The 27,999-nt window shown below is 40.4% G+C and overlaps 2 protein-coding genes across 7 annotated transcripts in view; one reads left to right on the top strand and one right to left on the bottom strand.

Annotated features, from left to right (window-relative positions):
• Positions 1-4,618, top strand: part of GALK2 (galactokinase 2) — a 106,431-nt gene extending 101,813 nt beyond the window's left edge. For 5 of the 6 annotated variants that reach the window (XM_032481218.1, XM_006192327.3, XM_032481221.1 and 2 more), the window contains one exon: positions 4,064-4,617. In XM_032481218.1, coding sequence (XP_032337109.1) covers positions 4,064-4,271 — 208 coding nt within the window. In that variant the 3' untranslated portion in view covers positions 4,272-4,617. Of the gene's footprint in view, positions 1-4,063 lie in introns of all 6 variants that reach the window. The other variant, XM_006192326.3, reaches the window with a different exon arrangement.
• FAM227B (family with sequence similarity 227 member B) overlaps positions 3,239-27,999 on the bottom strand; it is a 195,667-nt gene continuing 170,906 nt past the window's right edge. The window contains exons 14-18 of the mRNA XM_032481224.1: positions 11,259-11,336; positions 10,076-10,150; positions 7,462-7,531; positions 4,638-4,765; positions 3,239-3,466 (exon numbers count right to left, since the gene is read on the bottom strand). Of these exons, the coding sequence (XP_032337115.1) occupies positions 4,643-4,765; positions 7,462-7,531; positions 10,076-10,150; positions 11,259-11,336 (346 nt within the window). The 3' untranslated portion in view covers positions 3,239-3,466; positions 4,638-4,642. The remainder of the gene's footprint in view (positions 3,467-4,637; positions 4,766-7,461; positions 7,532-10,075; positions 10,151-11,258; positions 11,337-27,999) is intronic.

Here is a 27,999-nt window from a genome sequence, read left to right as displayed (position 1 = left end):
GAGGCTTTGGCTGCTCTAGTTCATGGTATCTGACCGTGGAGCAAGGCCATGTTGAGCGGGGAAGTTAGTGTGTGGTGGAGATGAAAACTGGGCTGGAAGTTAGGAAGGCCGGGTTCTAGCTCTGCCTTTTTTCATTCTGAGCTCTGTGACTTTGGACTGTTGCTTTGCTGTATGATCTCCATTGTGTTTTCCATTCCAGCAGTCTGTAGGTCTACATATTTTTAAAAAATCTTAACGTGATCAGAGCTAGACCATATTTGAACGGCGTCTCAGGGGAGCTACAGGACAGTGTATAGGAAGCCACCTTATGGCCCAAGTGGAGAGAAGGGGAAAAGGAGAGACGAGATCACTGATACTTGGTTTTTTTTTTTTTTCAGTTTAGACTTTTCAGGATAAAATCAGTATAGAATCCAAAGAAATGGCCAGGGAGGGAGAAGGAGACTACACTTAAGCAGTTAGGCTGCTTATTTTTTTAAATTAATGTTAGAAAACTTCAATTATATGAAATAAAGTTTAATAATGAAGGAAATAGATGAAGCTTGCCCGATTATAAAATAACTCTTTTAAGTGGACTGAATGTAAATTTTAAGAAATGGCTAATTTGTAACGTGGGGTTTACTGAGGAACACAAAGCAATTTTGAAACCAAGTCAGTTGTATGTGAGACCACTCATTCATTATCGATTTCCCTGGTTATACTGAAGAAAAAATAGTTAATGTCTTTATTTCTGTTTTGACACTTGCTGAGATGAGAGAGGACTCATTGCTACGTTACTGTCCAGGCTATTAAGGAAGATAAATGACGCATTTTAATAGTCCAGTAAAGGTTACAGAAGTTAATTTGCTGCTTCCTCAGAAGTCTTTCCACAGCTTTGTTCCCTGGCTGGCTGCGCTGGTCAGCCTCTTGTACCCATTCTCCTGACGAGGTGGTTGGAGGGGAAGAATGAAGTGCAAATCCCTATTCGTGTGCCTTTTGCCTCAGGGTCTTAAGAGCTAATCTGCACTCTCAGCCAAGAAAAAGGGAGAGCCATTTCAACTGCCTGAGGGGCTCACCTGTCTCTCTGGGCACCTGCCTTCACATATTGCCCCCTCCCCTACTCCCCAGTATGCATGGAACCAAACCAAGTGGTCTTCCATGGCTTTGGGGGCTTCAGTTGCTAAAACAGACACGCAGTTATGCTTCCTTGTACTTTCTCATTGGAACAGCATTTGAAGTCTGTGGTTTCCTGAATCTAAAGCAGTCTGAAAGTGTTTCTAACCTGGCTGTAAAAATCATAAAAAGTTGTTCTGGAAGGTCTGTTTTCCTGAGATTCTAATCAGAGAATTCTAGACTTCACAGCAGAAGCTAGAAGTCTTTCCAAAAAAAAAAAAAAATACATTACTGACTACTTATATTTATATTTTATATATATACACACATACATGCACATATATATGGGCTGTCTCATGGGTAATTGATTCGGTTTCAAAATTGTTTTATATTCCTTAGTAAACTCTTCTTTAAAATGTAGCCATTTCTTAAATTTTACATTTTGTTCATTTGAGTTATTTTATAGTTGGGCAAGCATCATCATTTTCCTTTATTCTTTTACTTTGTTTCACATAATCAAAGTTCTTTTTAACATTAATCTAATAAAAAAGTAAATAGCTTGAGTATATATTTTCATATTTTAAAACAAATATAATTGTTCAGCAGCTATTTATTGGAAACTACCATATGCCCTTGCATTTTTGTAGGTCATGCTTTATAAGGCCCAGGCTACTTTTGTTGTTTTGATCAACCCTGCCATGTTCTTCCCAATCAAGTGACCACGATCATCAAAGTGATATTTGGGATTTTCGGGTTTTGGTTGCCATATTCTTGCGTTGCCTCTCTGATGTGAAGTAGCTCAGGAGCTGTATTTTAAATGTCTCTCTGTCCTCCCAGGGAAAAGAATGCAAATGTGAGAAGTTCAGCAAACACCCTTAGTTCACCTACTTTTCCTTCTTAATTTAAAGCTTATTTTGTTTTCCTAACTCCTGGCTCTCGCTCACAATTTCTAGGGCATACACCAGAGGCCATGTTAAGCACCCGTGGAGAACTTGCAGTCAGATTTTTCTGCCTTCGTGAGTGTGTATAGCTGGGCAGCCCCTGCTCTGTGATCTCAGGCGTCACTGCCTCAGGGGCAGAGGGCTAGTTACCACAGCACTTGCCGTTCTCTGGGGAATTTGAGCCCTGGTGATTTCAAACCGTGTGTTTGGTGCAGTCCAGTTCGTGTTCATCTGCAGCAGCTCTAGAGATGCAAAAGCGAACGTATTTACCTGGAGAGACTTCTAGCTTCTGCTCTGTGAAAACAGGCTCCCGGGCACACTTCCTCTGGGTTTTGCAGCCAGTTAGAAACAACACTTTCAGTTTGCTTTAGGCTCAGTTTTGAAACCACAGTTTTAAAAAACTGTTCAAATGAGAAAGTATAAGAAAATATGCCTAGAAGTTCACTGAAGACCATAAAGGACCTGGTTGACTTGAGTCCAGAAAAATGGCATAGTTTGGGCCTTAGAAAACTAAGACAGCACAGTGTTCTTCTCTGAACCATGTGACGGCCGGCTTTGATGCCCAGGTCTTAATGTCTTTCAGACATATTTCAGTGACACCTCAGTTTTTCTCAGCATCTTCCACAGGAAGAGGTGGTTTAATGTGGCTGCATGATGACTTTTTTTTTAAAATCACCAATTTACAAACTAGCCCTTTGCCAGCCTAGGAACTCAGGAGAATCCTTGAGTCCCAGGGTCAGAGGAACTTTTCATCTGGGATGACAGGAGTCTGGGCTCAGTGCAGCTACTGGGCCATAAGCTGAGCATGTGAGGGGCAGGAGGAGATGACTAATCTTTCTTTTTGCAAGCATTTTTGTCTTTTTCCTTAAACATCTACTTTGACATGAAAAGCATATTTTAATGAATAAAACAGATGATGAAAAGAAATCAATTGAGAAAAATCATTGAGGGGAAAATGAATTACTGGTGTGCAATAATTCTGATGTCCTAGAGCAGGGGTTATATTCTATTGATATTTTCCAGGAAATAAAGTAGCTCATTTAGATAGAAAAAAGGGACAAAATTGTGCTAAATTAATTATGGTGTTTTTAATCTGCTATGAATTTGGAGTAAATTTTATTAGGAAGAATTGGAAGTACATGTTAACTTTTATTGTCAGGATAAATTGCATCTTTTAAAGAAGATCCTTGTACTTTGTGTAGGGCCTTTCACGTTGGTACAGAGCTTAGGTCTGAAACCTTGCCTGGTTGATGGTGGCTAAGATAGCCTCTTGCTGTGTGGTGGCTCACATAGCAGCTTCCATCTCAGTCACACATTTTGTCTGATGGTAACTTCTGAGTGCAGTTGTCAGACCAGCTTCTTCTGAAAGTGCAGGGAAAATGGAGATGGACCTGCAGAAGCCAGCATCCTCTTTGTGGACAGGTCCGCATAACTTCCTGTCAGAGGTTAAACAGACACACTGACCTAGAGTTTAATAACATGTTCTTGGTGACACATTTCTTCAGCACCTATCTAGGCTGACTGTTCTAGGGGACTGCGTGTAGCCTGAACAGCCACCAGCGGAAGCTCTCACTTGGATGTGTATGACTTGCACTTTAAATTTTGATTTGCCCTCCTCATACGGAGCAACTTTCTGATTCATAATGTTGATCATGTCCATGGCCTGTTTTGTTTTTGCTCGCTCTTCCTGATCCCCTGCGGGCTTGTGATACAACTCTTCCAGTGGTGACTTTATGGAATCAAGACGACAGAGGGTTATCCCCAGCCCTCATGGAACAGGAAGACTGCTGATTTTTAGTACTTAAGAGCCAAAACCAGGGGATAGTTTTAGGTACAGTTCAGTTTCAAATCACCTTCTGACAACAGTATACATTTCTGAATGTCCTAAAATGTTTGACAACACTGAAAAAAACCCCACAAAACATACCACATAATCTCTTCGTCCCTGGGTTGGCGGTGTGTTCTAAAGCACCAGGAAAATCACTCTCATTTTCACCTGCAGGTTCTAATTTTTTTTTCCTTCATTGTTTTAGGAAATTTGGAGCTCATGGGTCACGACTTACTGGCGCAGGATGGGGAGGCTGCACAGTGTCGATAGTACCTGTGGACAAGCTGCCCAGCTTCCTAGCAAATGTGCATGAAGCTTATTACCAGAGGAGCAATCGAAGCTTAGCGCCTGAGAAGCAGAGTTTGTTTGCTACCAAGCCTGGAGGCGGAGCTTTGGTTTTCCTTGAGGCCTAAACAGTGTGAAAAACCTCAGAGCAACTACTGAGAGCATTTATGACCTGGCAGGACTTCTAGTGCCACAGTAAATTAATCCTCTGTTTTGCACTATGATGAACGGTTGCTACTATCAACATGTATTTCCAGAGAAAAGGTTGAAAGCTTTCTATGCTTCATAATTATTTTTCCATCTTACAATATGTTTTCTACCAATAAGTGTCAAAATTATGCTTGGATGGATCGCTTAAGGATGATTTGCTGTGATTTATTGATTTTAAGGTTTTTAGAGACAAATGGTAAAAGACCATTAATACTGGCCCTATGAGCTGAACCTGAATTAAACATACTACTACAGTTAAAGCGATGTGACTCAACTGTACGCACTGTTCCTAAGTCCCGTGCATTTCTGGTTTCTCTGGGCGTTCTTCTTCCTCAGCATCGCATTCTTCCGTCGTTGTCGATGACGATGACAGTGACGCCAGAAATTCTCTCTCAGTTCGAGCTTCTGAACGCTATTAAAATCATACATTATTAAGGATTCACAGAATTTCCCGGATGTGGTGTGCTTGAGTGTGAGATTCCCCACAATTGTCAAGATAAGGAGGATCACCTAAAATTTTCTTTTTAAAAATAGACCTAGGAAGAAAATTCCAGGCTCAGCTCATTTTTTTTTAAACCATGTGCTATCACATTAAACAGTCATTTTCAAGTCTTTTGGCCCTGAGCTTTCTCTATCATAATAGAGAAAGTTAGAAAAAAGACACTTCAAGTTTATCTTTCTTCACATTGAAATAGAGAATTATCTGGGGTGATAATTCAGATCATTCAACTTGTTCATGGAATTTGCTTTCTTCCCACACTACCCTATCTTTTCTAAAATGCCTCTCTGATCCAGGAGGCACGTTTACTATTCTGGGAAGGCCATCTACGCCTTGCATCCTTTGTTGTGTGTCCAGCAAGGCTTGTTTGTATCTGTGGACCACTGTAGGGCAGGGGTGCGGGTGCAAGTAGGAAAAGGCTCAGTGTGGGTTCTGGGATTGGCCTGGGGGGTGGGTAGGTGCCTGTGTATGTTTCTCAAAAAAGTGGGCATGTGGAGATGGTAAACGAATGGCTCTCTCTATAGGGAGGCCTTCCTGAATTAGATGAAGATTGAGACCAAGAAGCATTTTGCTGATATAATCAGATGAGAGCGGCAGCAGTTGTTTGGCATGAATTATCCAGGAAAGCATCACAGTCCCTACTCTTCCATGATTGTTTTTGCTCATTACTGTGCAACTGACTCAAAGATCTGACATCATCATCTTGAATCTGTTTCAGAGAAGCTGAAACAAAGCTGGTTTTAACAGTGTTTGTAATGTTTCTCCAAGGACAACAGTCACATAAGGTACTAGGAAATCCATTATTCTCTTCTAAAATAAACTTCTTGTGCATTTTCATTCTTAGCAGAAAGGTAAACACTTGAGAAAGCTTAAGTCAAATTTGTTGAAAGAATTTTGAGTTTTAAAAATTGGTTTAAAATTATAACCCTTTGTTTTTCAATACCTTTTCGCCATGAGATACCTTCTTTACAAAACAGGTAAGTAAAAACGTCTAGTGTGCACTCTTCTTTGGAGGACACAGTTGTTCCAAGCCAGAATCTACTCCGTGCTTGTCTTGATGTCTGGCTTGAAGAAAAGAACTACTTTTCAATGACACCATCACCAAGAGTTATTACAGAAATTATGAGAGATAATTGTACTTGTCTGGAAAGGAGGAGGGTGGGGCCACTGGAGAAAATCTTTGTGCAGAAGATGGAATTTGAGGAGGGTCCTAAAGGATGTGTAGAATTTGAAGGCTGGGGATGAGCAAAGTTTATGATCATGGGTAAACATGGTATGTTTGGAAGACTTAGTGGGAGTGAACGGTTGACCTCAGGATACAGTGAAGAATAAAGACTGGCTATATTGGCTGGAGCTAGCTTTTGAAGAGCTCCAAGTCCAGCATTTAGACCAGGGGTTACAAACTGGCAGCCCATAGGCCCCATCTGGTCTACAGATTGATTTAGTTTGGCCACCAGGGTATTTAAAAACTTGAGTCCTAAACAGGAATTTTACAGAAGAATCTGGATTACTAATGGTGGAAGATCTGATAACACTTTGGCCTCCACTCCTGCAGGGCATCAATGAAATAGAGGTGAGGAAGGAGCTGCCTTGTTCAGATGAGGTGCGGACTCTCCCTTGTGCTGTGGTTCCACCGCTCCTTGTAGTTCCCCTAATACTCAGCCATTTAATGTTTACCAGCTCAGATCACCTGCCCTTTGCCAGCACACTCACACAGTTGTTTTCTTTTACTAAATAAGTATTTCTCTGCACCCATGTCTCTAGCAGGAGTAGTTAAAGAGAGACCAGGAAAAAAACAGGAGAAAGACTTTCTTTTTGGTGGAAGTAAAGAATAGTCCTTTTGTTTAATATTAAACACACAGGTTTCCGTTACCTTTCTGGCTCATCTAGAAATTTGGGTGGATTATTTGACCCCTGTTTTGACATTACACCAGTAGCCAGAGAGGAGTGCTCTAGATTTTTGCGTGGAAGCCTGACATGCTGAAAATAAAAAAGCTCTTATTCCTGACCTCAGATTGTCCAGCCTTCAGATTTCCTGTACACTATTCTCTACATGTTCTTGCTTACTGGAAGGGAAGAAGGAAGTCTGAATTTAACAGGACTGCTCGTAAGTTAAGGGGGAGAAGAACGGGAGGGGACAAAGAAAACTGGAAAGATGAGGCAGTCTCCTTCCTTTTCTTTCTTTCTCACACTTGAGTCCCATTTGGAACCATTTCTGTCTTATGTTTCTATCAACCGAGGGCAAGAATCCTTCATCTAGTTGGAATCCAATATGTTTTTGTTGAATTATTAATGGAAAACTAAATATGACTTCAAACACCAGTAATTTTCTATTAGTTTGAAATTCTGACTGCATTTGGAGGCTTTCAGTTGCATAAAATGCTCCTGGTTGAGGAAAGCCAGGGGTGGAGGTCCGTGGGCATGAGGCTGTCACCAATACGTGAGACAGAGATTATCCTAAGGTGCGTGTGGATGATCGAATAACAAGAACATGTTCTCTCCTGCCACTGGAACTTGGCTGTGAAATCATCTACTGCTTATTAAATAGTTTCCAGTATCTATAAGAGAAGCTAGAGAGAGAATTCTCAATTTTCAGAAAAGAAACTTACCAGTTTAAATAGGAAATTCTCAAAATCATTCTTAACTTCATTAGGTTTCTTGGTAGCCTTTGCTTGGAGTCTAATCATGAAATAGAGAAAATTGGTAACCAAACAATTTGTTTTTGTACTGACACCAGCTGAGAACCAACACTTACGAAGAGTTTCTTATGCCGGGCATTGCCAGCAGTTTACATCTATTAATTCAGTTTTGGGCAGTAGGTGCTACTATTACCCTATATTACAGATGAGGACAGAGGCTCAGATATGTTAAGTGACCTGTCCACAGTCATACAACTAGCAAGTGCTAGAGGATTTGAACCCGAGTGGCGTGACTTGAGCCATCAGTTGTAACCACTGTGTGACACCGCCTCCCAGCAGTGAAGCTTCCTCTTCAGTGAGATGCCTCACACAGTACTCCCTTAACTAAGTTAACTAAGTCCACTCACCAGGCTCCAGTGCAGACCTTAAGACGGGTCAGCGGGGAGAGGAGAGTCAGTGGGACTGGCAGGGGGAAGAACTGGGGGAGGAGAGATGGAAAAGGCTAACGGGTGAGGGTGCGACTAGACTGTAAGCTCAGTGAGGGCTGGGATCTAGGCATTGGTCGTGATTTCTGGCGCCAAGTACTCATTCCAGAAATACTGGTGAAGGAGTAGAAAGTTGAATCGAGGAGGCAGCAGGAACCTTTCCAGAGATCAACGGATAAAGAGACAAGCAGAGGTAGGCTAGCCAAGGAAGGACAGGACCTTGGGACAAGGGAGAGACATCAGCAAGAGACACAGATGAGAGAAAGAAAAGTGAGGAAGGGTATAAGGCTATTAATTTCATTGGCAATTTTTAAGTGAAACTTTTAAAAGTTAGTCCATGAAATTTGTAGGAAGTGAAATTTTCTGATAATTCCAAATACCCTCGGCTGAAGCACCAAGTTTGGATTAGCCAATGCCCTAGAAGGCCCACGCCACGTTTCTTTAGCATTGAGTCCAGAGCACCCTGAGGGCGCAGCCGGGCTGCCTCTGAGGGGTCTCCTGCATTCGTGTTCTCTGATGACAAATGCCCCCTCACTCACTCTGCTTCATCTCTGCTGATGTTACCTCCCCAACCTAGGTTCCCTCCTCACTTGGTAATCCCCTCTGGGTCTGTCCGTCCCCGCTTTCCTCAAATCTGGCTCTTACAGTCTGGGTCTCTTGCTAATAGTCCTATTGAAATCCACTCCAAAATATCCTTGGTGCCCTTTTTCAGTTACATCCTTTTAGAATCTTCTTGACTTCAAGTCATCCTGAGACTCTGGTTCATCTCACTTCATTAAAATCAACCTACCTTCCAGCTCACTCTTTCAATTTACAGTTCCCTCTTTCTTTTAAAAAAATAACTTTCTTGGTGAGTCACATACCCTCAAATCTACCCTTTTATAATGCACAATTCAGTGGTTTTTAGTATATTCATAAAGGTTTGCAACCATCGCCACTATCTAACCCCTCATCTTTCTGACTGTCTTTCCTTTCCACGAGTCTCTCTTTTTCAAAGATCGTAGACAGAAACTTAGGACCTGGGCCTATAAATTTAACAGGCAGATGGGAGTCATGCACCCTAATGAGCGCCATTGCAGGAAGCATATCTGAGCGCTGCTTGTGAGTTGCTCTGAAAACTGGTCTGCATCCGTCTGCATATCCTGAGTGGTGAGGAATCCTGTCCTCTGCAGATCTGATTTTTGGGGAACTTGCAAAGGTCACCTGGAGACAGATCTTATAATTTAGGTGTTGTGAAGGCAAAAGCTGGGTGGTAAGATTTTTGGTGAAAAGTGAACTAAGATTCTAAAGGACTGCGTTGAATCTTCTCGTGTGACTGGGAGACTAGCAGTGAGAAGTCTGGCAGCAGGGCTGGCACAGAGCTGGGGTCCCCCACGGGGGCGTATGTGAAGGGCTGCGCTCGTCTGACATTTACTCTTACCTACGTGGATGTACTGGAAGAAGTGGGCTGGTCCCAACACTTAATAGTTTTCTTTTTTATACTCTATAAGTTAAATATGCCCACTTTTCCTGGTTTCGGTGGGGGACAATGTCTGCATCGGGGAAGCAGCAGGGGCAGCAGGGAGACAAAGAACTAGCCCAACAGAGACCAGCCAAGTAGCTTGTTTTTCTAGTCCACACCTTCCCCATGGCAAGGCATGGTTATGGGTCTGTTTTTTTAAAGGTCCTCAACTTAAGTCCTATGTCTGGTAGAGTAAAAGGAGATGGTGGCAATGTTTAGCAATTAAATTAGTAAGGTAAGCGCTAATGTGGATAAAGCAAAAAGTCAGTGTGACTCTAGAGGAACTACCAAGTAGAAAAGCTCTGCAGATATCCAGGCTAACATGTCTTCACATAATAAGCCCACTGAGGTCTCATGTAACACATTTGTTCAATGACAATGCTTTTAAGCACTACAAATTGCATAAGATACAAACTTAACAACAAGGTCCTACTGTTTAGCATAGGGAATTATAGTCAATAGCTTGTAATAACCTATAATGAAAAAGAATATGAAAAAATATATATGTAGAACTGAATCACTATGCTGTACACCAGAAACTAACACAACCTTCCAAATCAACTACGCTTCAATAAAAAAGAAAAAAAAAGAGACAAACCTATGAATCTCCTTGTTAATTCTTTCCTGTCGCTGTCTTAGTAGTTTTATTTCTTCATTAATTATGTGCTTTTCTCTATAAAACCAAAGTATGAAGTTACATTTTAAAATAAAGCAGGCAGTTCTAACTGAGAAAGAATAAATCAACAATTTACTGACTTCCATGTATCAGCAAAAGTCCCTTAAAAAACAGTTCTTCAGTGTCCCCTCCCAATGCACTACTTGGTATAAGGAATCCCCCAGCACATCCCCTCTTATAAACACATGCCAAAGGCATCACCCATGTCACCAGAGTATGGCCTGGACCCCACCCTGCTGCTTCCACACAGGCCCTTTTACAAGGAACCCATCCCAGTTCTTCCCACAGAGAACAGGAAATGTAAAAGCTGTGTGTGCGTGCGCGCACTTGCCTGCACCTGTGCACGTACATGTGCGTGCCTGTATGGCAGCGGGTGGGGAGCGGGACCCGGGGAAAGGAGAGGCTCAGACTTTTGTCCTGCCTGCTGGACAGGACTGAGCTGTTTACCTCTTCTGTTTACCTCTCTTTAATGTGTTTCCTGAACAGCATGAGGTACCCAAAGGGAAGGATGTCCATCCTTTCTCCCCATCAAGGCAATAATACAGCTATGCAGTGACCTTGATATCGTCAAAGAATTGAACCCTGACAATTTGTTCTCATAAAAATTGATGGACATTATCATTAAGCCATTTTTAATTTCCTGGCACATAAGAATAGCAGAACTGGCCAAGAGTAATCATTTTAATTAAGCACAAAAAAATTCAAAATGTTTCCCCAAGAAAACATTACAAAAGACCTCCCTGCCTTGCTTTCCTCAGTACCACTCCTGCTGCCATCCCAGCTGCAAGGCACTCCTTCTACTGCAGACATCCTTTCTGTTCCTCTTCTAGGGCTCATCTTTGTAAATGATCTCTATTCCCTGGATCTCTCTTCTTGTCTCTCTACATGGGGTGCTTCCCCCCACCCAGACTGCAGCAAAGCTTCCTTCCTTCCTTCAATCCCTGCCACTTGCCATGGTTCTGCCACGGATCTGGAAAGATCTCTGAGTCTATAAGACTCCTCATCAGTACAATAAGGAGCTGAGTTGTAGATAATTTCTGTGGTCACTTCCAGCTGTAAAAGAGTTTACGATTTTATATTTAACAATAGTATGGAGTCAACTTACATTCTAAAATCCTTTTGGTTCCTTGCGAATCGTCTTTTTGCCTCCTTTACAACATCACGGTAAGTTGGAGCAGGTGGTGTGACAGGCGTATGGTTAAGGACAGATTTCCAGTTAGGAACACGTGAGAGAGGTAAACAGCATCCTTCGTGGGGCGCTCAGGGAGCCGTCTTGCCTGGGCTTCACAGTCGTGAAGGGTCTCAAGTGTAAGCATGAATATTAGGTCTGGGATTGCACCGAAAGGACCCAAAGAGGACAATCCCCATCGGAGCACTTTAAACTTGTATCCTATTATCAGGACCACACCATCCATAGTGCACCAGGACTTTTAACAGTTTTCATAAATTCCATAATTACTATTTTTATGTTTTTTTTCTGGTGTGCTTTAAAGGCAATAATTTGCTAAATGTAAATATTAAAAATGTACCAACATTTTTGTAACTGTTTAGACATTTCTTCATTTCCACATTGACTGACTTCTGAGAGACCCTGGAGGTGACCAGTAGCCTGGCCCCTGCCACCTGCATGGAAGAAGGATGGTAATTCTGCTGATGAGGCTGGAGCTCCTGCACTGTTTCTGGTACTGCCTGTGGTGTGCCCCTAGCCCTGGTCTTTTCCCATGCCTGTGTCTGGCAAAGCAGACACTTCCCTTCTGAGTGGCAATTGGCAAATGACTCAAGGAGGCAGCCCTCCTGTGTTAAGACCTTTTCTTCACTGCTAAACTAGAAGCTCTTACACCTCTGTAGTCACCAAGATACAGGGCATGAGACTGTCCTCCTACGGCCCCACGCTCCAACCTGAACCACACTGCAACACTGCCTCCATCTTTCTCTGAATGCAATTTGCTCATTTAAAACACACTGATGTTCCCTTCAAGGCTGTCCCTGATGCTCATTTTAATCTTATCTGGTATAAAAATGTGAGGGAAAGCACAGTCGATTCGGTCCCTGGGATAGGACCACGGGGCACTTAACCTTACGACCGTAGCTTCCTGAGTATTGTAGCTCAGCTGAGATAACCAAAAGGAAGAACATGAATGGCTCCACAGCAAAGATTCTCACAATAAACTTGATAAAATTTATGCCTTTCCTAGGAAGCTCTGAACTACTCAGGAAGTCTCTTCAATCACTTATCACTTGAATATCAAGGGCTTGGAATCAAGGAAAAGATTTTTCTGGGTTTTCTGGGCACTCCAGACTACTTCCCCAGCAATGCCGGAGTGACACGCTCCGTCAGCCACGGAACCTGGTTCGGCAGGCGCCTAACGGTGTCACCAAGTTGCTGGGAAGCAGACCATACTCTGCCCTACCGAGCACAAAGCTCGTGAGTTCTGGGTGATTATGTTACCCTGAATGGGACTGAAATTCCCTGAAATAGATTTTAGAGAGAAGTCTGCTGCTATTTTGGTGCATTCCAAGTTCATTTTCCCCCTTATTCATACCTAGGCTTTAGAGCATGGTTTTCCTTCAAGAAAGAGTTATGTCTAGAGGCAGATCAAGAGATGGCGGAGTAGGAGGACATGGAGCTCACCACCTCCCACAAACACATCAAAAATACACCTGTGGAACAATTCTCACAGAAAACCAACTGGAAACTGGCAGAAGATCTCCTGTACAGCTGCAAGAAAGATCTCCATGTAACCAGGTAGGACAGAAAAAAAGGCATCAATACAGGACTGGCACTCCTGGGAGGGGTCTGTAAAGAAGAAAAGGTCCACACGGTCCTCCTGGAAATCCCTTGTCTGCTGGGAAATCCACTGGGACAGCTAGCAGGGCTGCAGAAGCCCAAACTCTACTTACGAGTGTGCATGCTGGCTTGCTAACAATCAGGGCAAAGGGAGACTGACAGCTGGCTTGCCACACTTCCCAGCATTTGTAAGCTTCTGAAGCATGCATACAAATATGTGCAGTGGCTAAGCACTGAATCTCTGGCAGACAGACCCTGGGAGAGGACTCAATCTACCTTCATGCAATAGCATGGGGGCCCTGGGGAGTGGGTCTAGAGCTGACCACAGTGACAAAGGGCTCCGCTTACACAGTAGGGGTGGGTCCAACCCTGGTGGACTTAGCACATGCAATCGGTAATGTCACAGAAACACACAGTGGCTGGGTGCTGAGTCTCGGGTGGAGAGCCCCTGGGGAAGAGTACACAGTGGTTCGTTTCCCGGAGGGAGTACACCAGCTCTCCTGACCCCACATGGCAGCTGAGAGCCAAAGCTGGCACGAACAGGTCCCCGGAGAGGTCTCCCACAGAGGCAGCCCAGGCCCCAGGTGACAGCACAGCCACCACAATTCCTGCAGCCACAGGACCCCAGCCCCTGGCACCAGCCCACTCCACACCATAGTCTAGCACTAGGTCTGGACGAACACAAGGGAGAAATGGATGTGACCTTGGGCTGATTCTGAGCAGAACTGCAGACACCTGCACAGGTGGTGCACAGGTTTGCTGTGACCACATGGGCCTCATCTGTTTCAGCAGTCACCTCCTTTGGGTCTGGGCAGGCACTCAAGGAAATAGAACCTTATAGAACCTGACCTCAGGGCTTCTACTCCAACAACTGGGGAGCATATGCCACCACAGGGACCGGACACCACACTCCCTATCAGGGGATGACAGCCAGCACACTGAGGAAAGATGTGGCTAGTAGCATCCATACCAAAAATAGCCCTTGCACCAAAAACATTAGACGTGGCTAGTAGCATCCATACCAAAAACAGCCCTTGCACCAAAAACATTTAGCAAAAACTAAAAGAATTCAGCAATACTAAACCTACCCTAAAAAAATATTGAAGGGTCTTCTCTAAATAGGAAAGAAAGAAGAATCTATAGGAAGGGAAAATCACAATAGGAAAGGCAAATATATAAAAGGACTGAAAATCACTTAAATAAGCCAGTATATAGACTAAAAATCAATCAAAAAATTTTTGTAAAAGCAAAAATTATAACTACAATTAACAGCAAAAGGATAAATAAGAAGATGTAAAATATGGTATCAAAATCACAAAGTGTGGGGGAGGAAACTATAAATATAAATTTTTTAAGAAAGTGTTCAAGCTTGTATGACTAACAGTTTAAAGCAAGTAGATACAGTTAGGGGTCAACATATTTGATTTTTTGTTTTTTTCTTGTTGGGGTGGGGATTAGATTTACATATTTATTCATTTTTAATGGCGGTACCAGGGATTGAACCAGGACTTTGTGCATGCTAGGCATGTGCTCTACCACTGAGCTAGACCCACCACCCTGGGTCAACATACTTGAAAACCAAGGTAACCACAAATTAAAAGCATACACTAGATTCACAAAAAACAAAAAGAAAGAAACTCAAGTATAATACAAAAGAACCATCAAAGTGCAAAATGAAAAACAAAAAGAAGAAATGAATAAAGAAGAACCACAAAATCAACAGGAAAACAGGTTTAAAATGGCAATAAGTACATACCTATCAGTAATTCCTTTAAATGTCAATGGACTAAATGCTCCAATCAAAAGGCAGAGTGGCAGATTGGATTAAAAAACAAGAACCTACAATATACCATCTACAGCAGACTCACTTCAGGGTGAAAGACACACAGAGATCGAAAGTGAGAGGATGGAAAAAGATACTCCATGTAAATGAAAACAAACAAGAAGAAAGCAGGCCTAGCAATACTTGTATCAGATAAAACAGACTTTAAAACAAAGTCCATAAGGAAAGATAAAAAGGGTATTATATAATGAAAAAGGGATCAATATAAGAAAAGGATATTACACTCATTTAAATATATGCACCCAATATAGGAGCACCTAAGTTTGAAAAACAAATAATAAGAGACATAAAGGGAGAAATTGACAAGAATACAACAACAATGGGAGACTTTAATATCCTGCTAACATTAATGGACAGGTTGTCTAGACAGAAAATCAATAAGGCAACAGAGGTCCTAAATGACACAATAGACCAGGTGAAATTAATTGATAGCTATAGGACACTACACCTCAAAAAACCAGACCACACATTCAAGTGGGCCTGCCTGGAACATCCTCTAGTATAGATCACATACTAGGTCACAAAACAAGTCTCAACGAATTTAAGAGGCCGGAAATTATTTCAGTCATCTTTTCTGACCACAATGGCATAAAACCAGAAATCAACCATGGAAAGAAAAATAGACAAACAATGAACACATGGAGACTAAACAACATGCTACCAAAAACACCAGTGGGTCACTGATGAAGTCAAGAGGAAATTTAAAAATACCTTGGGACAAACGACCATGAAAACAGAACCACACAAAATCTATGGGATGCAGCAAAAGCAGTTCTAAAAGGAATATTCATAGTGACACAGGCCTTCCTCAAGAAACAAGAAAAAATCTCAAAGTCTGACAGAGAAAGATAAATATTACATGATGTCACTTACATGTGGAATCTAAAGCATAACACAAATGAATGTGTGTACTAAGCAGAAACTCACAGGCATAGAAAACAAACTTAAGGTTACCAAAGGGTAAAGGGAATGGGGAAAGCATAAATAGGAGTATGAGAGACTAACAGATACACACCACTATACATAAAATAGATAATCAACAAGGATTTACTGTATAGCACCAGGAACTATATTCAATACCTTGTAATAACCTATAATGGAAAATAATCTGAAAAATATATCTACAGCTGAGTCATTCTGCTGTACACCTGAAACTAACACAATACTGTAAATCAACTATACTTCAATAAAAGAAAGAAAGCGGTAAGACTGACTTGACTGTTTAATGTCACAATGGTATATAGTTCTTGAACTTAAAACTTAATGAAAAAGCATATTTGGACTATGTAGATGAAAAAACTTGTATTTTACTTGACTATATTGTGAATGTTTGACACTCTTGCAAACATTCTAACATTAGAATATTGGAAGTATAAACAAGGTAAACATTAAGCAGAAGACAACTGCTCTAAGATCAGGTTAGGACAGATGCTAGTAAGTTACTTCAAGAGTTTAGTTTTTAGAATTAAGAAACGAATTCTGGCGTATAGAGGAGGAGATTCTGGCCACTGCTTTCTGCCTATGTTCCTTTTACTTGTTAAACAATAGCATTATGTATAGAATGAGCACTTAAACCTGGGAATCTCAGCATCAGCTCTGAGAGTACTTCCAGGACTCTTTCTAAGGAATATGGGGAAGACAGCACAGCCTCCTGCAGCCTCATTCTAGGACATTATTTTTGGCATATAGCAAAATTTTCCCTTGAACCATTCTTTTTTTTGAGTCTCACACACACCTAAGTTCTCAAAGACAAGGTACTTCAATTTCTAAGGCCCCTTATTTCTCTAACACTCAGTGATTCTAAGGGAGATCAAAGACCCCAGGCTCTGAGTGGAGGCCCTAGGGTGTCTCCATGCCTTGGTTTGTCATTTTGTGTCTCTGTGTCACATTTTAGTAATTCTTACAATATTTCAATTTTTTTCATTATTAGTATATTTGTTGTGGTGATCCACGACTGGTGATCTTACTATTAAAATTGTTCTGGGGCACCATGAACCACACCCATATAAGAAGGCAAACTTAATAAACGCTGTGTCTTCTGACTGCCCCACCAACCAGCTGCCCCCCCCACCCCCACCTCTCTTTCCTAAGACCTCCTATTTCCTACAATATTAAAATTAGTCCAATTAATATCCCTATAATGGCCTCTAAGTCTTGAAGTAAAAGAGTCAAGCGTCTTTCACTTAAGATCAAAATCTAGAAATGATTAATTTCAGTGTGGAAGGCTTGTTGAAAGCCATGATAGGCCAAAAGCTAGGTCTCTTGTGCCAAATAGCCAAGTCGTGAAAGCAAAGGAAAAGTTCTTGAAGGAAATTAAAAGTCCTACTCCAATGAACAAATGAGTGAAAAAGAAGCAAGACAGCCTTGTTGCTGATATGAAGAAAGTCTGAGTGGTCTGGACAGAAGATCAAACCAGCCACAGCATTCCCTTCAGCCGCAGCCTCATCCAGAACAGGCCCTAAGCCTCTTCATTTCTATGAAGGCCGAGAGAGGCGAGGAAGCTGCAGAAGAAAAGTCTGAAGTGATTTCACATTTAATAGACTACAGTATAGTGTTAACATAGCTTTCATATGTGCTGAGAAACCAAAAAATGTGTGTGACTCCTTTATTGCTATATTCATTTTATTGCAGCAGTCTGGAACCGAACACAATATTGCTGAGGTATGCCTGTAAATATTAGCAGGACGTAGCTAACTGAACATGACCATTATTAAAATACCTTCTTATCCCCTATAATACAACCTTCAAATTGACAGACTTCCCAATGTCTATAAAATGATTCCATCATTATCCTAGCCATATTTGATCCCCCCCATCTCTCATTCAGCCCCACATCTAGTTAGTAAAGAAACTTCTATATTCCTTTGCAAAATCTCAAATTCCACCTCGCCCTCTGCCTTCTGCCATTATCCCAGTGATGGGTTTGGACTCAAACAGCCTCATATTCTACTTCACAGAAAGTCAGAACAGGTTAAGAGCTACAAGACCACCTAGCTCAACCCTCATACTTTACAAACAAGGAAAAGGAGGGCCAACTCCATTAACTACCTTGGCCACCATGGCCTCAGATGGTAAGCTCTGACCACAGTGCCAGCGCCGGAGCTGAATCTCCGGCGTGGCCCTCTGTCTATAATCTGTGGGAACTGTGGCCTGTTAATGCCGGCCAAGGAGTGATGAAGAGCTGAGGGCACTGAAGGAAGAGCATTGAGGAGAAGATGAGTGAAAGGCTGAAGACACACACTATGCTGACTTCCCGATTCTGCCTCCTGCTGGCCCTGAAGAGGGCTGTATCTTGAATGTGTCCTTGCAGCCAGTCATGTGAGCATCTCATTCCTCGTGTGTACCTGCAGCTGTCACTACTGCTCTGCCTCCTGGGGACACCAGACGCTACCACCACACCGGTCTCACGTTCACCTATCTAATGCCCTACCAGCAGCAGTTCTGTAGCATAGCCTAGAACACTGAGGGAGTAGGACTACTGGAAACATTAACAAAGATTTGACTAAAAGCATTCAACAAACTTGCCAGGACTTTCACTCAGCATTAAGAAACAAAGATGAGTAAGACATGGTGTTTGGCTTTAAGGAGTTAATAGGAATGAAGGGACAACAGGCAGTTTGTGAAGTCGGAACAGAAGAACTACTTAGAAAAACAGGCATAAAGGCTTTTAAAGCCTAGCGACCTGTTTTTCTTTAGTGCAGGACTGTCTCAGACTGGATGCGGGTGCTCCACTGGGCTACTTGCCCACATCTTACGCAGGCTTGGGTCACTGATGACACTATTTCTGTCTTCGCTGTTAGATTGCTTAGCATTTTCACTCGTTCTAGGCCTGGTGTGTAACAGGTATTCAGGGAGTGTTTCTGGCCTTTGTCTACTGAACAAGAGTTCTTATTGATAATGTGAGTACCGCTGAGTCACGGATTTCAACTTGAGAAGCCTAGTCATCATCATAAAGTTAATTATTTTTTGCCAAATTATTTAAGTAGTATGAAATATCTTTAAGGAACATTTTCATTAAAATGGTTAGCAAAAAAAGTTTCAATGCTTCAAGTACTTGGCTCTAGTTATCTGGAAAATTTAGTGATGGTAACAGTTCACTCACTGATAAGGTTGGATAAACAAGTTGTTGATTTATAGAGATTCCACCATTGTTGCAATTTACACCCTTGAACAGAGACCATTCCAAGGGTTGTCTGGAGGAACTTTAGTCATCCCCATTATTTCCATCAACCCCTACTCCCTCCACAAAGCTACTCTAAGTAAACATACCAACTGTGGGTTTGCTTTTGCAAATGCAGGGTCTCTAGCCCCCTGCTTGTAACTGGAAGGAATATCTAAGCTCTTCCTATAAAGACAGAAATTCTGGAGTCCCCTGCTTTCTAGAGATCTACCAAATTGAAATATTAGTAACAAACAGAGAACAAATAGTAAGAAGCAAACATCTACAGAAGCCAATTTGATTTTTCCTTAAATACATTGGATTTCAACTCTTAGCTAGGACAGGGTTTTTACTTTCTGAAATTGGAGCAACTTGCAGAATCACTTGGAGCCATAAGACAGCAGTGATTTTAAGGGTGTGAATGTGTAGTAACAACATGGATTTTGTTTAGTTTCTCCTTTGCCTGCCCACCTCCTAGGAGGAGAAATGGTTAGTAAACAAAACATTATAATCTAGTCATTTAAAAATATATACTTGAGATACAGCTTTTTGTCTTAAATTCTACGCATTCAAGAATCTATGTAGAAAACAAACTTATAGGTACCAGAGGGAGAAGGTGGTGGGAAGGGATAAATTGTGAGTTCGAGATTTGCAGATACTAACTAATATATATAAAACAGATAAACAGCAAGTTTATACTGTATAGCACAGGGAATTATATTCAATATCTTGCAGTAACTTATAACAAAAAAGAATATGAAAATGAATATATGTATGTATATGTACGACTGAAGCGTTATGCTGTACACCAGAAATTGACATAACACTGTAAACTGACTATACTTCAATTAAAAAAAAAAAGAATCTATGGCTTCTTTGTTTTTTTTCTTATTGACGAATAACATGTATACCAAGAATGTCTACTTTTTCAATGTCTGAAGGTCATGTAAACCGTTTGAAAATGAAGTTTTCTTCTCTTATTTGATACAAATTGGGCTTTACCACATTTACACTAAAAGAAACAAAACAAAACTGAACTCTTACTAAACCTCCAGGATGAAAACCCCTCCCGCTCTCCCTCTTATTTTTCCATTGAGCCGTGTTTATAATCTAAAGTCCAAACTGTGGCTAAAAAATTGTTGCAACCCACTCCCTGGACCTGATTACCTAAGGCAACTAAAGTCTTCTATTTATTTCATTAGTTAGTATAATAACAAGTTTGCTGAATTGTGGTTTGTGTTCTGTATATTTTATTAAAAGAAAAGAAAGGAAAAACTCTAACTAAAACTTAAACTTAATCTGTAAGAAAAAAGATCCGGATCTTACAAGCAATTTTGTAATTGTCTCTGGCTCAAGGTGGCTGCAAAATGCTTACAGTACACACGCACATACTTATGTAAAACAAAATCCCTTTGTTCCTCAAGTTTTTTAAAAAAAGTATGTTCATTCCGCCCCACCCTTTTGTAACTTGTCCCCTGTGCTTAATTGGCAGAGTTTGTGAAAGGAAGAAACTTAGCAATTGACTCAGCAAAGTGTAGAACAGCTTCAATTAAAAGTTATCCTAAACTAAAAATAAAAGCTCCTTTACTCTTCTAAGAGCAAAATTTAAATTCTGGATGTATCCTTTATCCTACTATGCCTCCATGATCTTTTTCTGCTTATAAAGTGCTCTATTAAATAAGTCTTAAATATATTTTTAAAAATTTAAAACCTATCCTTTAAGGAATCCTTGAGAGCATAGCCCTTGAGAGCATAGCAGGAGAGTTAACAGGTTATTTTATATAACTGACATAAATTAGTATCAATGTGAATTAAGTAAAAGGAGTCCATGGATCAGAAATTGGACTGTAAGAAAGGCAACCACAGAATTTTAGGCAGATCTAGGTTACTGACAAAGTTGCTCAGCCGGGGGCTTGTAAAGTGAGTGGATTCTTCTCTTCTATGGATTGAAGCCATACTGTCCAGAGCAAAAATCTGTATGATGCTGAAAGTAGTTTTTCTTGGAGCAACAACAAAAATCAAATAAAACAAAACAAAACATAAAAGAAAAACAAACAAACAAAAAGCAAAATGTGAAGGGAAATTTAAAAACTCAGATGGGAAATACACTTGGTGGTAATTTCATTGCATTAATGAATGGATGAATACGATAATATGTAATCTCAGATCACTAAGCTTCTAAAATTAGACGGCTATAAGTAGTAACATAAAGGAAAGTTCTACACATGCTGGCTGTCTGATATCCCAAGGTGACATCTCAAGATCTGTGAATGGATTAAACTTTTCTTCTTCCTCAAGACAGTGCTGTCCACAGAAGTTTTTGTGATAATGGACACGTTTGATATCTGTACCGGACAAGAGTCACACAGGGCTAGTGAGCACTTAAAATGTGACTAGTGTAAGTGATGAACTGAATTTTTACTTATATTTAATTTTATTGATTGTGAACACACAATTCCAAAAATTGTAGAGGATGGAACACTTACGAACTCATTCTAAGCATCACCCTGATACCAAAACCAGACCAAGATGTCACTAAAAAAAGAAGAAAGTTACAGGCCAAGATCACTGATGAACATAGATGCAAAAATCCTCAACAAAATATTAGCAAGCCAGGGGGAGGGTGGAGCTCAGTGGTAGAGCACATACTTAGCATGCATGTGGTCCTGGGTTCAAACCCTAGTACCTCCATTAAAAAAAAAAAAAAGATACAGATGTAGATAAACCTAATTATCTTCCCCCAACAAAAAGTTTAAAAAATAAATAAATAAAATAAAAAATATTAGCAAGCCAAATCCAAGAATACATTAAATGAACACCATGATCAAGTGGGATTTATCCCAGGAATGCAAGGATTTTTCAATACCTGCAAATCAATCAATGTGATACACCACATTAACAAATTGAAGAATAAAAACCATATGATCATCTCAATAGATACAGAAAGAGCTTTTGACAAAATTCAGCATCCATTTATGATAAAAACTCTAACCAAAGTGGGTGCAGAGGGAACATATCTTGACATAATAAAGGCCATATATGACAAACCCACCGCTAACATCATACTCACTGGTGAAAAGCTGAAAGCATTTCCTCTAAGATCAGGAACAAGACAAGGATGCCCACTCTTGTGACTTTTATTCAACAAAGTACTGGAAGTCCTAGCCTCAGCAATCAGACAAGAAACAGAAGTAAAAGGAAACCTAAAGATGCCACCAGAAAACTACCAGAGCTCATCAATGAATTCAGTGAAGTTGCAGGATACGAGATTAACATACAGAAATCTGACACATTTCTATATACTAACAACAAACTATAAGAAAGAGAAATTAAGGAAACAATCCCATTTACCATCACATCAAAAATAATAAAAAAAAACCTAGGAATAAACTACCTAAAGAGGTAAAAGACCTATACTTAGAAAACTGTAAGACACTGATGAAAAAAACTGAACATGACACAAGCAGATGGAATGATATACCATGTTCTTGGATTGGAAGAATTAGTATTGTTAAAATGACCATACTACTCAAGATAATCTACAGATTCAACACAATCCCTACCAAAATACCAAGGGCATATTTCACAGGGCTCGAACAAATAATTTTAAAATTTTTATGGAAACACAAAAGACCCTGAAGTACAGACTTAAGACTGTACTATGAAGCTACAGTAATCAAAACAGAAAAACAGACATATAGATCAATGGAACAGGATAGAAAGTCCAGAAATAAACCCACACACCTACAGTCAACCTACAGCAAAGGAGGCAAGAATATACAACGGAGAAAAGACAATTTCTTCAATAAGTGGGGCTAGGAAAACTGGACAGCTACCTGTAAAAGAATAAAACTAGAATATTCTCTAACATCATATACAAAAATAAACTCGAAATGGATTAAAGACCTAAATGTAAGACCAGAAGCCATAAAATTCCTAGAGGAAAACAGGCAGAACACTCTTTGACATAAATTATGACAACATTTTTTGCATCTGTCTCCTAATGCAAAGGAAATAAAAGCAAAAATGAATGGAACCCCATTTAACTCAGAAGTTTTTGCACAGCAAAGGAAACTACTGACAAAACAAAAACACAACCTACAGAATGGGAGAAAATAGTTGCAAATGATACAGCTAATTAGGGGGTAAACAATTAAGTACCAGAGTTTCAGGTGCATTGGTTCTGAAACCAGTCCAGCCAACAACCAGAATCTGAGACCCTTAGCCCCCAAATCAGTGAGCAAATAAATCTTGCCAACAACCACATGAGTGAGCCTAGCAGCAGATCCTTCTTCAGCTGAGCCCTGAGGCCACTGCAGGCCCTGCCCACACCCTGACTGCAGCCTATGAGGGACCCTGAGCCGGAAGATCCAGCTGAGCTGTGCCCAGATCCTGACCCACAGAAGCTCTGCAATAATACATGTTTATTGCTTTAAGCTGCCAGATTTCAGGGTAATTTGTTATACATCAATAGATAACTCACAGTGTTTGAGCAAAAGTCTGATTTAAACAAATCTCTTCAGTACTTTTATAGCCCCTATACAGCTCAATCCAAATATTTCTCACATTGTAGTGTAACCACTTCTTTACTTGCTTTTCTTACTCAATACAGAACAAAAATTATTTGTCTCTATAACCCTAATACCAGAAAAGAAAAAGTATCCGGCTTACAACAGGTATTAAATAAATGTCTTATTGGTGAGTGTAGCATGGATTTATATAAAGATAAGACCAAATTTTGTTATTTTTCAACAAAATTTGACGTTGTTAAAATTAAGAAAACTAGAAGACAGGGATAGAGACAGAAATTTGGGAGCCACTGCTACAAAGTTAATCTTTAAAGTCATTATCAAAATGATGTTTTAAAAAATGTATTAAACAGTTACTGTGTGCCAAGCAGTGTTTCTAAGTATTTTACACTTATTAACTCATTTAATTGTTATGTCAACTTCTGAGATAATTCCTATTTTACAGATATGGAAACTGAGGCACAGGAAAGTTAGGTAACTTGCTGGCAGGCACTAGAGGAAGTGACAGCACTTGGAGTCTATCCTTGACAGTCTGGTTTCAGAGCCAATGCGCTCAAACACTCTTAAGTTTACTTAAGTGTTTACCAGGGGGATTGTGTAGTTCCAGAAGAAGTAAAAGCATCTTCAAGGCTTTTAAAGGATAATCACAGTTATGGTTTGGGGAAGGATGGTAAGAGGCAAAGAAGTCAACAGAAGACAAAAATGAAGGGATGCCATGATATTGTTCCTTATATTTGAGGATAAATAGTTAATTAAAATGTCTATTTTGTTCTTGGATTAAATGACTTTTACAGTTTTGCTCCAGACATTTAAGATTGCGTGATGATGCACATTCTATTTCAAAATCCTTTATTCATTTAATAAGAGATTCTTATGACACACTTTCTTAAACAAGCTCAAATACAGAATATCATGTTTGATCATTATGCAATTTTTAAATCAGAGTCTTGCAAAACAGATACATTTAAAAATAAATTTGACATTATAGGTAATATTTCTTTCGACTTGGAATGATTTGCCAAAGTCATACAAGATGAAGACTGCTCTCTTGTCAGTTTTACGATCCACTTATAAACACTGAGAAGACTGGAGATGTGTATAAAGAGGGAGGGAGTGAGTAAATGTAATCATATTTCACGGAGGTGCTTGTGATTCTGACAGAATTTTTAATGTATATTTATAAGGAAAGCAATAAACTTTTAAACTAGTTAATGTACGTCAAATCATTATTAGAAAATCTGAATTTTTATGAATGAATTTTGAATGCTATTTTTAAAAAACTTGTTCATTTAGTATTAGAGTTACATGTAAAATAGAAAAAGAAAAAAAAACTGACTTCTAGGGCTCCGAGCTAAACCTGTAGTGCATTTTTAAACTGGGAAAAATCTTGTGCAAAATGTATTTGGAGCTCCTAATTTTCCCTTCTTTCATTGTCTGCATTTTTGTAAACCACCTCAATTTCTTTACGTGTTGAGAGTAAACTAACAAATACCCAAAAGTCTAATTATTTTGCACATAAAACACAAATTAGTTTTTTAAAAAACAAAATTTAGAAACAACATGTTGGGTCTGGTTAAAAACTGAAGTCTACGGGCTGTTTCTGTATTTCAGACTTCAGTTTAGAATGTTCACATTTTGCTGCAGTTTAGAAAAAATCTGAACTCAATGCAGTGTCATAATGAGTGTCACTGTAACATAATGAGTGTTAATGTAAACACATGCTCCCACACATGTGTATGTAGACTTCTTAATGTGTAAAAACTGTCTGGGGGTGGATCACTAAACTCTATAATTCAAAATAATATGGGATACATCAACATTTATCACAGCATAAAAAATAAAGGCTATATAAAGAAATCATCTGTTGTAAATTATCTGTGATGTGGGAGAAGCAAGTAGTCAACAGTGGGAAAGAAAAAGAAACCCCGAGACTCACGAAAGGGTCACCAGCTCTGTATAATACTCCATCTTGACACAGTCAGAGTCTAGTGGGAAACTCTTTAGAGCCATGTGCAACTTCTTTTTACTTTCATTTATAAAGATTTCCAGTTACCTTTGTCACATGTGCATATACAGATTTTTTTCTCACTAATTAATGACAACTTGTGAATTGTTTTTAAAGTTACTATCAATTATATTTTTCATTTCAGGTCAGTGACATTTCAAGTTAATTAACATGTACTAAGGATCTGGTAATCACATTTTTAAGAGGATAAATTGGCTAAAAGACAAATGTCTTAAAAAAAAAAAAAAAACCCTTCTAATCCAGAACCCTCCCATCTTGTTGTTTTTCCAGTAAAGACAAGATAAAATAATTTTTTCCCTCAATCCTTCTAAAATTTTTGAGGTGAGGTGACTAGGAAAGCCTAGACTGCCAGGAAGTTTGTTCCACTATGTACGAGATTGTACTCCCAAAATTTAAGCCTCCCTTTCTTTCGGCTTCAAAGATGGGAGATGGACTTTGTATTATCGTCTGCTAATGAGACCTTTCAGATAATAGAAACCACATGTTAGCTTACTGGAGTGGGAGGTCTTTTTAAAATACTTTTTGTTGAAAATACCCAGCCCTAAAAACACTGTGGCAACACAGGGTCCCTACATCAAAACATGATGGAGGAATGATACTTCCTCTAGTTGTCTGCAAAGAGGGAAGACAGACTGGGGAAAGGAAGAGAATGAAAAGAAGAGATGCGGAAGTAGAGAGGAAACCTCAAAACCTTACTTACACTCCTGAAGGGGCCCCGTCAGGAGTATAGGGAAAATTTTTACTCTAAGTTGAGCCCAGATTTGAGCCTATTCTCCATGTGTATCCAGCAGATGGATTGGATTAGATAAATTTCAAGTCCTTTTGAATCCTGAGATTAATGATTCTGTTGGGGAAATTTGACTTTCAATGCCATCAGTGGTTGAACTGGTAAATAGCTCAATTGACAACATTCTCGTTTGGTCAGCTCACTGTAGAACCATGTTCTTCTGAGGCTACAGTAAGAAAAAGAATGCATAGACACCATTTTTCCCATTCACAGCTGTCAGTTCCCCTAAAGAACCACCAGAATAACCTGTTGACCAAGGAAAGCTAGGTTGAATAGACTTACTGTAGTGAAAGAGAACACCAATTTAACAGAGTTTTAGTGGTGTCTCAAAATGGATAAATTCAGGGATAATATTTATAGAGTTTTAGGGCCTGAGTTGGATGATTTTGAGGCAGCTCATGCAAGGTAAGAAACTGCTTGGGATTGGGCAGAGTTTAATGATATTATAATTTTGGGCTGGTGGTCCCAGTGAAGCAAGGGTCTTGAAACAGACTTTGATGAGCAAGCTATTATAGCTGGTTCAAAGTCTTGTCTTTCAGAAGAAAGCATTTCCTGGAGCAAGTTCTAAGTTATTTTTGCTTATTCTAAGAATTGTTAAACATAAAGACAAAAAAAGTAGTATGTATGGTCCCCCAATTTTTAAACACAGGAACAGGAGTGACATCAGCATCAAGGCCGAATAAGACATCTCTCATCATGTTCCCTCACAACAACAATCTGGCATCCACCCATGGACAGGAGTGCCTTTGTGGGGGCCATGGGATCTAGCACCATTCTGCAAGGGACGTGAGAGGAGTGTCACCCACCTGTGCGTCGGATAATAGGCGTGCAGACCTTGGTCCTGGCTGTGGAACTTGCAGTGGCCTAGGAACCAACTCTAGCCCCTCCTGGCCACTCAGTCACAATTTTAGGAGCCCTGGAAAGCACTGTCACAGACAACCACTGATAGAAGAGAGAGCCTTTGTGGAAGCCCAAGCTTCCAGCACACCACTGGGGAAAAAATACCAGTGTAGATGCATGGGAGAGAATAACAGGAACAGTTTAAGTTCACTCCTTCCCTGAGGCAGCACAGCTTAGGGCCAAGGGAGATCTTCTCAGCCCCTGAATTCTCGTGTGGGGGAAAGTAAGAGTGAATTAGTGAGCACCTGGCCTCCTGAGCTGTATAGTTGCTGCCAAAGAGGCTCATTTCTCTCTTGCCCCATCCAGAGTGTTGAATCATGAGCTGCATGATGGGGGGTGGGGGGAAGAGGCTGGGAGAATGGTAGGTAGAACACTCAGAGGGCATTAAGGGGATGCAGATCTACTAACCATGTCAGAGACTCCATTGAAATGCCTGCCTATGAGCCAATGGGGACATCTCACTCACAGATCCCCCCGACTACTCATGGACACTCCCAGTGCTCCAGGGGCCCCGCTACACACATTTTCACCTTGTGGCCAGATCCCTGTGCACACTCAATGGCAACAGCAAAAGCAAGCTTTTGCAGACAGCTAATGAGTATACACAGAAAGCCTGCACCAGCCCAAATCTGTGGGCCAGGGAGAGACTACAAACTTGAACTTATATGCCACCTTTAGGAAAGTAAAAGGGAGACTATAAGCGCTTGGTCTGGTGTGTTGTAGGATAGAGAAGGTTTAAAAGCTTTAAAATTCTTGCCACTAGAGGGAGCAAGAAGTGTGAAGCAGGTGCATCCATAGAAGGTCTGAAAAGCCT

The sequence above is a fragment of the Camelus ferus genome, chromosome 6 (assembly GCF_009834535.1).
Source record: "Camelus ferus isolate YT-003-E chromosome 6, BCGSAC_Cfer_1.0, whole genome shotgun sequence".
Lineage (NCBI taxonomy): Eukaryota > Metazoa > Chordata > Mammalia > Artiodactyla > Camelidae > Camelus > Camelus ferus.
The sequence above is the reverse complement of the archived record's forward strand: the minus strand, read 5'-3'. Positions and strand labels throughout refer to the sequence as shown.